At 32.0% G+C, this 14,732-nt stretch overlaps 1 protein-coding gene across 1 annotated transcript; it reads left to right on the top strand.

Annotated features, from left to right (window-relative positions):
* The first annotated feature begins 456 nt into the window (after positions 1–456).
* On the top strand, positions 457–2,803 carry LOC110672115 (9-cis-epoxycarotenoid dioxygenase NCED2, chloroplastic-like). Its single transcript, XM_021834799.2, has one exon. The coding sequence runs from the start codon at positions 566–568 to the stop codon at positions 2,372–2,374; it is 1,809 nt and encodes a 602-aa protein (XP_021690491.2). The 5' UTR covers positions 457–565; the 3' UTR covers positions 2,375–2,803.
* Positions 2,804–14,732: the final 11,929 nt, after the last annotated feature.

Here is a 14,732-nt window from a genome sequence, read left to right as displayed (position 1 = left end):
TTCTAGCATATATATAATTGAATTAAATCGGGTTAAAAATAGATGTATGCAAGTCGCAGACAAATTGGGTAACAGACGATGTTGATAGAGAAGAAACCAATTCTATGGACTCTGGTGCTGTATTGGTCCACTGTTTCTTTCTCTCTAGCATATGGGTTGGGACGTTGGGTTGTGCTTGTGTCATAGGCAATTCTACTTTTGTTTTAGTATATGGTCTGTCATCAGCAAATTCCAAGCTATGTCTACGAGTGCCCACACAAATATATTTTTTAAGCTTCCTAATTTATTTATTTTTGAACCTTTGCAGTGTAAATCCCCAAGTGTCTTTCCACAAATACACCACGTGGTCTCCCTTTGATGTCTGAGGTGGACCTCCATACAATTAAACCCACTATTTCACTCCTCTCCCCAACTCTATTTATACCCCATTTTCTATCCCTTTCTCCCCAAAAACTCTCTTCTCTCCCCCTCAATATCTCTCAAGTTCTCTACCAAAAGCTAGAAGTAACTCTTCTTCCCTTGCTTTCAAGACTGAACAAAACCCCACATAACTTTTCGTCTCTCCATGGCTGCATCTACTAGAGCCTCCAACTCCGGTAATTGGGCTACAACCCAATTCCCTCAACTTCTTTCCTCTTGTTCTCTGCTGGATTTGGGCTCTATTTCCTTTACCAAAAGCAAGCCCAATAGTAAAAGAACCAAAATTCACTGCGCTCTACACTCCTCTGTTCTCCATTTCCCTGAACGGCCCTATCAAGCACCGGTAACTCCCAAAGATGACTCCTTTCTTACTGTAAAACGCAAAACTGCCCACCTTCAACCGCCGCAGTGGAACCTCTTTCAAAGAGCAGCAGCCGTAGCTTTGGACATGGCAGAAGATGCGTTGGTCTCTCACGAGCGCCAACACCAACTGCCCAAAACTGCTGATCCAAGAGTCCAAATCTCCGGAAACTATGCTCCCGTGACTGAACAGCCCGTCCGGCAGAAGCTTCCTATCACCGGAACTATGCCTGAATGCATTAACGGTGTCTATGTGAGAAACGGTGCCAACCCACTTTTTGAGCCGATCGCCGGTCACCATTTATTTGACGGAGACGGCATGGTTCACGCTGTTACCATTGATAAAGGCAATGCAAGTTATGCTTGTCGTTTCACTGAAACAGAAAGGCTGAAACAAGAGAGAGTTTTGGGCAGGCCAGTGTTTCCTAAAGCAATAGGCGAGCTACATGGCCACTCTGGTATAGCAAGATTACTGCTTTTCTATGCCAGAGGATTATGTGGGCTCGTTGATCACACCAAAGGAACTGGAGTGGCCAACGCCGGGCTTGTCTACTTCAATGACAGGCTTCTTGCCATGTCTGAGGACGATGTTCCTTACCAAGTGCGAGTCACTGCCAGTGGCGATCTTGAAACTGTTGGCCGATACAATTTCAATGGCCAACTTAACCACACAATGATTGCCCACCCAAAAATTGATCCAGTTTCGAAGGAGCTATTTGCTCTGAGTTACGACGTCGTCCAAAAGCCGTACCTCAAGTACTTCCGATTCTTCCCCGATGGGACAAAATCACCGGATGTCGATATCCCTCTCCCAGTGCCAACCATGATGCATGATTTCGCTATCACTGAGAATTTCGTGGTGATACCTGACCAACAAGTCGTTTTCAAGCTTCAAGAAATGATAAGAGGTGGCTCTCCGGTTATTTATGACAAGGACAAGAAGTCACGGTTTGGGATTCTTGCAAAGAATGCTGGTGATGCTAAGGATATTATCTGGGTGGAATCACCGGACACTTTCTGCTTCCATTTATGGAATGCATGGGAGGAGCCGGAATCCGATGAAGTAGTGGTAATCGGATCTTGCATGACTCCACCGGACTCCATCTTCAACGAAAGCGACGAGAGTTTAGAGAGCGTATTATCAGAAATCAGGCTCAATTTGAAGACGGGTAAGTCCACGCGCCGCCCCATAATTAAAGAATCAAACCAAGTGAATTTAGAGGCCGGGATGGTGAACAGGAACAGGCTGGGGAGAAAGACTCAGTACGCTTACCTAGCCATTGTTGAGCCCTGGCCTAAGGTGTCTGGTTTCGCCAAGGTGGATCTTTTTACAGGCGAGGTAAAGAAATATATATACGGCGATAAAAAATATGGTGGGGAGCCATTTTTCCTGCCAAGGGACCCTAATAGCGAATCAGACGATGATGGGTACATTCTTGCTTTTGTCCATGACGAGAAGAAGTGGAAATCGGAACTTCAAATTGTGAATGCCATGAATTTACAGTTAGAAGCCACGGTTAAGCTACCTTCCAGGGTTCCCTACGGGTTTCATGGCACATTCATTGACTCAAACGACCTGGTGAATCAAGCATAGCCTTATTTACTACTACCTGCAGCTACAAAGGGTTATGTTTAATACTTCCTTTTTTTCTCGTTCTTTACTTGTTTGTGTGAAAATTACCCAAGAAAGGAGATTATTACCTGAGGGATGGTGGTTTTGTCCCCGGAATCTCCTGGACATTAAAAACCCTAACAACCGTTTTGTTTTTGTTAGGTTTATAGAGTTTTTTTTTTTTTCCTTCTCTTTTTTATTATTATTAAGTTTTAAAGGAACCAGCTTGTAGCTTTGGACTGTAGTACTGTAGTAGAATCGAAGCTCAGCTGGTTTCTGCTTCTCTTCTTTTGTCGGTCTTTGGGTTCTCCGAGAAAGGGAAGGGAAATTGCTTGTTAGCAAGCTAGGATTACTACTACCTCCAATCCTTATACTCCTGCTTGTAGATAATAAATATTTACAGTTTACTCTTTTTTTTTTTTTTTTTTTTTTCCTTTAAATACTTATATATTTATTTTTTTTAATCCAGTACTTATATTTTTGTTGATTATTATTTATTACCTTCAATTCATGCATATGTCTGAAACATTCCATGTGCCTGGAATTAAGTTGAAGGCTATTTGTCACGTTTAGTACAGTTCTTGTTCTGAAGGATATAAGGCTAATAATTTTTGCCAATTTCCATGTTATCACTTTCAGCTTGCCATTTCATTGTCACATAAATGCAAAATTTTGTCTTTTCTCGCTTTCAAATATTTCCCCCCCTTTTTCTTGGCGAATAGTTTTCTTCTTTGTTCACTGCCTACGACAAGTAGTGGAACTTTTACTTAAATGGGTAATTTCGTTTTGCTACTCAAAAACTAACTGCTCCAATGGCTCCTATAACTATTGTTTTTTAAACTTTTTTTCACAAGCTGCTGTTTTAATGCCTCAGCTTTTGCGCATCGAAGCCCCAAGAGCCAAAATGGCTCTAAATTACCCAATTTTTTTTCGTCTGGACTTTGGAGACTGAGTTTAATTGGTTAAGTCGGTCGCCGTGAAACCAGTTAACTAAACGTTGTCAAAGAAGTCAAACTGTTCATTACTTAGGCGAACCAATCGAGAATTTATTACATCACATATTTGTGACCTTGTTACGTCACCCACCGATTGAATTCAATTGGTATTAACTTCTTTAGTGAAAATTTTTTGCCATATTGGATTTACTATTAATTTAAGATATAATATAATTTTAAAATAAATTGAAAAAATCTATAATTTATAAAAAAATTATAGAATGAAAAAAAAAATTAAACTAAATTCTTATAAAATTATATTTTCTAAATATAAGAATAAAAAAATTATTATATAGGAAAAGGAAACTCTAATTAATGAATCATAATATTTATGCCAAGGTTAAAATATATTTTAATATTGGAAAATAGAAAAGAAAAAAAATGGAGGATGAATGGTATGAATACAGTGCATACTGTAATATATTAAAAAAAATTCCGGCAAAGAATGAAAAAGCAAAATAAATAAGACAATCTTTTTGATATATACACGTTTTCTACATCAAGATTTTTGCTGTTGATCTTTATATCCAATTCATGCATTTGTACCAAGAAAAAAATCATGCATCATTATTGAGTTAATGGCAAAGCTCTTGACTTGTCAAAATATCATATTTTCCTTTTCCTGGATGAGATAGTATAATAAACTAAAATGAACATCACTATCTTTATTTAATTTAAGGCAAGGCGATCTAATGATTAAAAATATATCACTCGTATATCTAATAAGTAGACTCAAATTAGAATATTTATTCCTCCAAACTTTTGTTAAAAAAAAAGAAATACAATATTTTTCTCAAAAGGGTGATATGAGAAAGAGGACAATGACAAGGAAACCCTACCAGGCAACAACTCATTTTATTGGTATTCGAATTTGTTAAAAAAAAAAAAAGGAAAATGTGTTTGCCGGAGGATGAATATTGGCCATAACTTTGTAGAAAGGTGTTTTATTGGCAGTGACAGTTACAGCGGACACAGTGCTGCAGACAACGGACACAGTGCTGCAAACAAACGTTCCACTTTGCTTTATCTTAGGTTTGTCCAAAAAGTCTAATCTTCTCTTCACTACTTCACCAAAAAGATCAGTTTACAAATGGACTTGCCAATTGTTTTGCTTCTGCACATTTGCATTTCCACCGACTTTCTCCTCTTTTTCTTTTCCTTTTTTCTACCTTAATTTCGCGCATGGGTAATTTATTTCATCATAAAATAATTGTCCATTTTATTTGGAAATTTATCCTTGAATTGATTTCTTTTTTTTTTTTTTCCAATAAAGCAATGATGGTTTTTCACCCACTTGCATTTTATTGGAAATTTTTTCCAATTTGTGGTCGGCATATATATATATATATATATAGATATTGTCACATTGAATTAATGCGAATGGCCCATATGTTCATGTTAGATCTTGTTGCTTTATGCAGGACGTCCACCGACTGTAGTCCCTCCCTGTCTAAAAACACGAAAGTGGTTGGACATCGACAAGGTATTATAGCACCCTACTCTATTAATTAGAGCTTTTTGTTCTGTTTTGTATTAATTTCCATGCATATGGACTATCTCTTTGGAATTTTTTTTTTCCCGAATTGCAGAATGAGAAGGAGAAAAAAAAAGGTAATTTTATTACTGTCATTAGACTAGTAACTATTGGATGTTAAAGATAAATTCTTCGTTGGTGTCTCCATCCCATATAAATTTTCAAAATATTAAAAAAAATGATAAATAATTAGTTTCTCATTGGTGCTAATCAGTAATCACAATCACATATTTCTTAGTAATTATTTGTTAATGAGCCTTTTGGCAGTGGGTAGTTATGTGCATTGAATGATGAGGAGCCTGCAGCTGCTAGGAAATTTCTGATGTTGATTTCTTTGTTCGAAAGGGCAACGTGGTAGCTTAGAAATTAGTGGTGGTGGTGGTGGTTTTTTCCTTGAGATTGGTTCGTATAATGCACGTTTTTACCAGAAGTAGCGTGCTTTATCTTTTTTTTTTTGGTTAGCGTGCTTAATTATAACACGAAGCTGGAGAATTCAAAGAGGATTCTTTTGCAACGTAAGGTTATATATATATATATATATATATATATATATATATATATATATATATATATTGATAGGAGATGTATCTCTATTTCGAGCCAGGGAAACTTACAGATAACTGAAAAGATTTACAATAGGATTTACATATTGCTCACTTATAAAAAATTCTAATAGCAACGAATAAATTCAAACTCAAAATAGGGTGCATTAAGAGTTTAAAACTTAATCCCTAAACCCATCATTTATGGACAAATTTTTATTATCTTTTATCTCATCTGGAGATCCTCCTACCATCCAAAACCAAAAGATTTTCAAAATAAATGGCTACATATATTTAATTTATCCTATTTAATATATTTTCTTTTAATTTAGCTTCACATTAATAATGAACAATTAAATACATTTTCAATTTATTCTCAAGCAACCTATTAATATAGCTTAAGTCTTAATTAATAAGTTATAATTTAATAATATTAAAATTTTCCAACTCAAGTAACAGTTAGAGTCTACTTAAAGAAAATATTGATTGGGTCTTTACAGCAGTAAACGTTTATGCTGATAAATCAAATAAGAAACTAGGTCAACCAGTCTAGCTAGTTGGCTACTTCTCCACGCCATACAAGAAGTTCGGGTGAAACCCACATGATAACCTAACTAAAATCCAAGACCAGTAAGCTAAAGTTCAAGAAAGATATTCACTGTGGAAGTGGAACAGCAGTCAATCTATCCTACCTCGCACTGTCAAACCAAAACATCCAAAAACCAAAAAATTTAAACCCTGTAATTTGTCGTGTCTGAGACCGACATCAGCCGCCATTACTTATTCAGTGCCCTCGCGATGGGCCCAAATCAAAAGTAATTTCCAACCTTTAATTTCTTTTATGTATATACAATTCTTTATAAATCTTGGCTAAATTACTACAAGTTAGTATATTTAGTTAAAATTAATTATTTAATTTTTATTGTTTTAAAATATAATTAAAATGAAATGTTTATATGTTTTATAAAATTAAACTCTTTAACCCTTATAAAAGTTAATCAATTCATTTTTGTTTTGCATCAAAGTATTTTTTTTATCTGATTTATGGTTTGCAGAAAATTAAAAACTAATTCCTTTTAGTTCGTAACTGCCCCTCCCAATAATGTATTCTCTAAATATCGGATATGAATTTCTCTTGCAAGCAGTCGTACCACTACAACTAACACTTGTTGATAGTTAATCAATATATTTTAATTTTGAATATTTATATTGTTTAATCTCTGTATTTTTAAATATTCATACTATTTAGTCTCTCTGACAAAGATTAAAATAAATTCACTAATGTTATATATTATCATAATATTAGATATCTATATTAATATTCATATTTATATTACATTCATCTTGTGAGTATGTTATATCTTAAATGTATAATATTTACTCTCATACAATATAATTAGCTTGATTATAATTTTATAAAACTTATTTTTTACTTTGATAGAAATCATATGATCATAAAACATATTCATCACATTTTTCTATTTCATTCATTCTATTTTGATTTTATCAATTACATTATCATTTATTATTATTATTTTTAAATAATAAAAATCTAAACACTCGAATTAATTGGATTTCTGCATCAAAACTCCATCTTACGAGAGCTGCAGATCTCCATCTCCACTTCACATGTAATAAAATTTCAAGAAAGTGGCGCTGACACGCTTGGCTTCCAAACTTTTTGAACTCAAGAATAAGATAATTAACGTGTAGAGAGAAAAGAGAAATGCAATAGCTCCTCACCATTTGTCTCCTGAATTTTATGGAGGATGACGAACTCAATGATGCCAGCATCTATTATTTCTGTTTAACTTTCTAGGTTTCTTTCTTCATTATTTATATCACACTCCCCCAACTTATAGATTTAATGCTGTATAATTAATCTTCTCGTTCATTTAATTACATAAAACATCATTCAAATACGTAAAATATTATAAGATTATTTCACATTTTCGATAAAAAATTATAATACGTCTTAGAAGATATAAATATTGTTTATAACTAGCTCATAATTATTGGAGCTATACATGTATATATAATAGTGTTAATGCATAAGAAAACATAAACACTAATTTCTCTTTCCCATGTCATGCTAGTAGCAGTCAGTGTCTCCTAATGAAACATCAACTGATTTAATTATATATTTATTAATAATACTTTGGTAATTAATAATAAAAATATGGAGGAGTGCTATTAATTTGATTGGTGAAGGATGAAAGTTATTATAAAGATTTATTGGAGGAAGAGAGGAAGTGGGAATGGCCACTCTTGCTTCCTCCACTACAATTGGATGGATAGATACCACTTTCCCATTCAGTTGTAAGGATAAGAAAAACAATAGTAAAATAAAAATAAAAAAAACCATGAAAGAATTAACACAACAAGCTCTGAACCGCGTATAGAAGCTATATCAGTAATGGGAAAAATGGGCAAAACACTTGGCTAAGTAGCTATATATTAAAATGACCAAAAGTAATAGCAAAGTGTGCCTTGCTTGTAGTCGGTCAAATATATATACATATCAGACTAACAGAAACTGTCACTATGCAATTTTTCCTAATAAAAAATAATCATTATGGATAATAAAATACACTTTATGATTATTATCCTAAAAATTAATTGCTTTAGTTGAGTTTAATTAGTTGGAGTGGCTATCGTAAGATCCCAAGAGTGAAGAGTATATGTGTATGCTTTTTGCAGGGTGATGGTGAAAGATTATTAATTAATTATTATGGATAACAAAGGTTTTTTTTTTTCCCTTTTTTCTCTCTCTTTTGAAGAGAAATATGTTGGAGTGGGGTCTGTTTGACTGGTGGGAATCCTGAAGTAATGCTCCTATTATAGTTATAAGCATTAATTGAAGAATAAAAATATTTGTCTGTGGTAGTTTAATCTTAGGGAGGTGATGGATCAATTAGTAATTGCTTGCCCAGTCAGATGAATTAATAATTTAATCTTTTCACTGCCCACTTCGGCCATCCTAGGACTTTCAATGGGTTGACATTCGTTGTGCTTTTTTATTATCGATTATGTTTCCTCCCTTCTACGATGGATATCATTAGTAGCTCTTATTTAATTTTAGTTGAAAATAATTTAGATTACATTTGTTCTTTCAACTGATCATAGTGCAAACTGCTTAGATTGGCAACCCACTCCACCATGTCCTTAAAATGACAATGAGAAGAAAAAAAGTTTAACAATCGAAAATTTTTTTTTTAATATAAAAAGGTGTATTAAAGATGTAAAAATTTAAATTAAATAAATTAAACTTAAATAATTTGATTCAATAATTTAATTTAAATCGAATAAATTTAGACAGAATCCTTCCTCCGTAATAAAGATGAATGAGAACTCATAATTATTCTAGACCACCTAGGAATTTAAAACTATAATTTATCACCCTATCTCTTGCAGTACCCTCGAAAAGAACCTTAATTTCCTCATCTAAATAAGCTTGGAATCATTAATTTTCTCTATTAAAATGGCCCCTAGGATTTGAAATCCGTTGTCACTGAAATCACATTCACTAGAAAACTATTTAGGGGGTGTTTAGTGTATCTGTTAGATGCAGCTGATAGCTATAAACACTCAAACAGGTAAGCTAGAGTATTTGGTAAACTTAAAAAAGTAAAGCTGATAGTTTATGAGTAACTGATATAATACCTATCAATTGCAATTTGTATCAACTCTATTTTTAGAGTTATTTCTCATTAGCTGATAACTGATTTGATTTTATTTTTTATTTAGATTATATTTTCCTTTTTCATTTAACTAAAAAATTAATATTATTAATATTTTTATCTTTTTCATTTATAATTTTAACATCTTAATTAGATGCATTATAACTTTGTTAAAATATTTTTTTATTAATAACATAAAATATAAAATATTTATTTATTATAAAAAAAATACGTTTTTTATATTTAAGAACTTAAAATTAATTATAGGTTTTTCTTTACCAACAATAATAATTATTTTGTTATTTTATAACTATATTTATAAAGTTATTTAATTATTTTTTATTTTAATAATAAAATAAATGATATAATATACTTATTTTACATATTAACAGTAATAGTTAAATATAGTTTTATCAAACACTTAACATAAATCAATTATCATCAACTATTAACTAATAACTAACCGTAATAGTTATCAGCTAACAGTTTAAACCAAATAGGCATTTAATCAATTTAATACTAACCTGACTTGATTAAAAATATCTGCAAGATCATAAACCCTAAAACGACGCTTCCCTGGTCCTATATGAATGCATTTAATTATATTTTCTTACTTAATGCCTTAATTGTCGTTGAAACCTCACAACAGAAACAATAGTTTTTGCTTTTACTGTAACAACTGTGATGGCTAGCTATCAAAAAAAGCTGCTTTCTAGCTATTTCTATAAAAATGGCCAACGTATAGAATCCATAGAATTTAATGCATTAACCATGCCCCAAGCTTCAAAAGCATAACATGTGTGCATGCAAATATAAATGTAGAATATGTATGTGTCAAGCCAAATAGTGGCCACGACTACGCCTCTCCAATGCACTGAGGCTGAAGGTTTTCCCTTAATTTCGTTGGAAACAAACAGAAATCTTTAATTACTGATGAGGTCAAATACCCAGCTCTAAGCTATATATTCATGTCGCTTGTCCCTTGATCAATACATCACGGTATCCTGGTAAATTTTTCTTCTCCATTTATATGGATACACATTTTTAAAATTTTTGTTAGTCATCAACTAATTACTTACCATATATGAATTCTTCAATATCTAAACGAACATGAGAGGGGCGGTTGAGGATGGCAATGAGATCTTCTGGTCAATGACCCTTCAATATCTAATGGGGCAGGGTCCTAGCTACCTGCGTCAAGATGGAGAAATTTAGGAAGCCATTAAGTTAATCCAACAGAATCGCATTAATTTCTGTTCATAAAAAGAAAAATTTTTTAATATAATAATATTAAAGCTTTCTTAAAGACGGTTCGAATTTTAATTAATGTTAAATTAATTTAAAATAAAATTTTTATCAATAAATTTTTATTTAATAATATTAATTTGAATTGTTTTGAAAATTATAAATTTGTATTTTTAATTAAAATAAAACAAAAACTACTTGGCATTGGTACAATCCTAAATTAAAGTATTAGAGTTCTTGAAATATCTCGTTCTAAAGTACTATAACTAAATTAATTTGATTAAAGTATTGGGATTTCAACATAAATCCTAAATTAAAATTCTTATTCTAGTTAGTGATACTAAAGTCTTTAGAATCGTAAAATTTCAAGTTCAAATTTTAATTTGAATCAATTAAATCGAAGAAGACAGCATCTTTTTTAAATGCATAGCATCCAGGGAAAACATTCATTCTCAGATCATAAATTCGCCATACCTTTCCTTCCTTCGAAGTCATTAAGAATGCATGGTGGGACAGTCATTGCTCAATTCTTCTCCGACACGGATCAAATTTAAAGACCCACAAAGCTGTCACTGCTTCGTGATTTTTAATTGTAAATGTTGGTATTTGTTTTCAATTGCCACGGCTAAATTGATAAGGGTTAGCTGAATTTCACGGTTTAAAAATGATTTCTAAAGTAATATTTATTAGCTAATAATTATATATTTAATGATTTTACAAATCATTTCTTATATCATCCTTTCGTAAATATGGGACACACTTGGACACGTTGATTTAAATGTCAATGTGGAAATATATAGAGATTCATGGTCAATATACGAAAGTACGTGATGCAGTGTTCAAATACAAAGATGAATTTTGATGTCATGGAAGGAATGTCTAGCTAGCAAGAACAAGGAGGAAGAGACACAGATGCTTCCAGCTGCTAAGATGACACAAGTTAAACGCTTTCAAGGTTTCATCACCAAAAAGAACATTTAAATATAAAGGAAATTAATGGAAAAGGCTTAGCTTGGCCTTTGGAGAAACTGTTAGGCTTCTTTGTTGCAATATTTTTTTATCGCCTGTACTGTCCATTGCTGGAAGATGCAGTATTTATTTCCTAGAAAAATTAAATATAAATAAGAAATTACATATAAAACACATTTGGGGCTCGGAAAAACCATCAGACCTCTTCCTTAATTTAAATATTTTAAAAAAATTGTTATATTTTAAAGGAATATAAGTATGCAAAATGTTAATTATTGATAGGCCTTGCTCGATAATATTAGTTATTTTAATAGTCGTTAACTGTTATAATAATTACTAGTTATTTACTAACCGTTAGATATTAAATAAAAATAGCTTTTGAATAAAAATAATGGTATTATTTTGTTAACCTAATCAAAACACTCTCTCAATTTCTAAACATTAGCTATCGAATAGTATAAATAAGAAAAATAATATTTTAATCCTGTATTGCCATAAAAATCATTACCGAATAGGATCATAGTATTTGTATATTCATATTGTTTTAAAATCACACATTATATTTATCATTTAGTAAGATTTTGAAGGAAACCTAAACTAAATTAATCCTTAAATTATATAAGCAAACGAACCTCAAAAATTAATATTTAACATGATTTCAGTGTATCTTGGAAGATTGATGTTCTGATAGTATGAGGTGATGATAAGATTAAATATAACTAATAATGTGAAAAATTTCTAACGTAGTTTGAATCGCAAAATTATGTTCCACTGAAATGTTTGTCCCATTAAGAATTTTCCTTTCTTATTTGATTAATTTTTCAAGAAATAATAAGACAAAATTCTACAACAAAGAATGGAAGAGAAAAAACATGTCTACAAAATGTAACCCTAATTGATGTCAGGAAGTTGGCAAAGGAACATATCAAATCAAAATTAATAAATGCCAACTCACCACATTTCCATTTGCTTGTACATTTCCACGAGTACTCCACATGGGCAGGCTTGAATGCATGTCACCAATCATACTTTGCCATTCTGGATTTAGTGACAAATGAATAATGTCCTTCCCTTGATTTGCTCTGAATTAGGGAAGCAATTAGGCTAACTAAAGGATTAATTTGCTAGCTATTCTTGGCTCTTGTATTTGCAAGAACAGATCATGAACATGGTCACATTCTTTTCTAAATTATCAAATCAAACAAGTGGCATGAGGACATGTTTAAGCATGTTTCCCAATAGCCACCGAGAATCAGAAATTGACATGTCTAATTGTTACATTATTATTGTTATTATTATTTTAAACTTTGACTCATTGGAAATTAATTAAAAAGAGAAAAAATTATCATGATTTAAATCTTTAATTTTTCTAATTATATTATAAAATACACACTTAACTTATATATTACTAATTCTTCAATGACTTGTCATTTTGTGAATTAATTTTATTCCACTTACATTCATTTGCAAAATATTCAAATTAAAAAGATTCTCTATTTTGTTGTACCCCTAAAGAAAAACAAAGAATCGTGACTAATTGATAAAACATAAGACAAAGCTTTTAATTTCAAGATCAAAACGATATCTTTCTTTTCCTGAACATTTTCCAAATGACAGAAACTGCACATTGAGACAAGAAAATGTGAAAAATGATATCTTGGAAAGAATTTTTGTCGTGGAGGAAAGCATATAAGGTTTGGTGCTTGTTCATCCACTTAATTAATTGATTAATTAAACTCGTCTTGATTCCCAAAAATATATATATGTCTGCTTGATGCTTGCAATAGCCATTGGGCAATATTAATAAATACAAACAGCAGCAAAACTAGTTATGTTCTTGCAAGTTGCAAATAATTCACATGGCCATGTTCTTGTATCAAACAGTCACGTATGCAGATAAGTTATTGATTCTGATAGACATGTTTATGCATGTTGGGGGACAAAATAGACATTGAATTCAAGTCTTGATCCGAGCTTTTAATTTGTACTATAGTTACTATTAATATGGGAATAAGAAGAAGACGAAAAAAGGAAACTATTCAATGCACATCACATCAATACATTAATTTTATGAGATTAGGGTTGGTCAATTGTAGTCTAATTAAAATTGAGATTAGAATCGGTCAATGGTTTTACAAACTCGAACCTAGCTGAAATCGGAGAGGGAACAAGTTACAGTTTCTTTATCATAACTTGAATTGAAACTAATGGTTTAATCTACCGATTTAAATTGTAAATTCAAACCATCCTCAAATTTCTTAGAAATCATGAGGAAGTAAGATTACACAATATTTGATTTAAAGAAGAGATGATAATATTTTATGAATTTTAATGCAATAATATTGAAATCTTTTGAAGTCAAATCTCGATTAGTGACAAATGAAAGAGAGAGAAAGAAAAAAAAAATCCGATAAAAGTGCATTGCTTTGCCCTGGAAGTCAGGTGGATATATAGAACCCAACCTGGTGAACATGTCCAAGCCTATTAATATTGGATTTGAGGCCTTGGATCCAATAACTCTTAATCCACAATCCAATTATTGTTTTTGGAAAAAGCTTTTTTTTTTTTATTAATCTTCTTTTTCTCTCTTCTAACAAAGGAAAATGAATCCTTAAAACAATAAAAATAAAAATAAAAATAAAAATAAAAGGAAAATGAAGGCATTTATGGCTTAAGGCATTTTTGGAGTACTTCATCAAAATCACTTGGAAAAAGCCACTCTCTTCAAGTATAAAACAGGGAAAGACAAGGATATAGGGCATCATATATATATATATTCATGTGTGTAAGAACCATGGGTATCATAGAAGTCGATACTTTTTTGTTGTTGCCGCTTGAGTTGAGATGCCTTTGAACACCCGGCTAAGCTATAACCACAGGTTACAACGCCAAGGCCCATCTTCCTGCGGTTTGGTTCAAATTTTTCTTCAAAATTTCGTCACAGATTTCAGACTTCCTTCAACAACAGTAGCGGACCTGTTATGATGCTACGGGCCAGTGGAATGACTCATTACTTCATTCCGTTTTTCTTATGTTTCCATTTTTTTCATTTCAAAGTAGCATTTCCCCTACTCAAAATTAAAATCTTACATAAAACTGCTCAGTTCATTTCCAGAATCCGACGTTCCAAATTCACAATCACGATATTTTCCATTTATCCCTTGAAAATGTTCAATAAACCCCCTGATATTTCTAATTCAATCTCACACAAACATTATCAAGGGACATTTTCCAGGTATTTAACCCAAGGTTACCATACATCGTTTTCGCACGTGAGTTAAGCTTCGAATTGAAACAGAACGAATGGCATAGATGATAATTCCACGCATCTATCTACCCACAAGCCATTGCATAATTGTAACTTGCTCCGAAGAA

Source organism: Hevea brasiliensis, chromosome 15 (assembly GCF_030052815.1).
Source record: "Hevea brasiliensis isolate MT/VB/25A 57/8 chromosome 15, ASM3005281v1, whole genome shotgun sequence".
NCBI lineage: Eukaryota > Viridiplantae > Streptophyta > Magnoliopsida > Malpighiales > Euphorbiaceae > Hevea > Hevea brasiliensis.
Note: the sequence above shows the minus strand (reverse complement) of the source record. Positions and strands in the feature narration are given on the sequence as shown.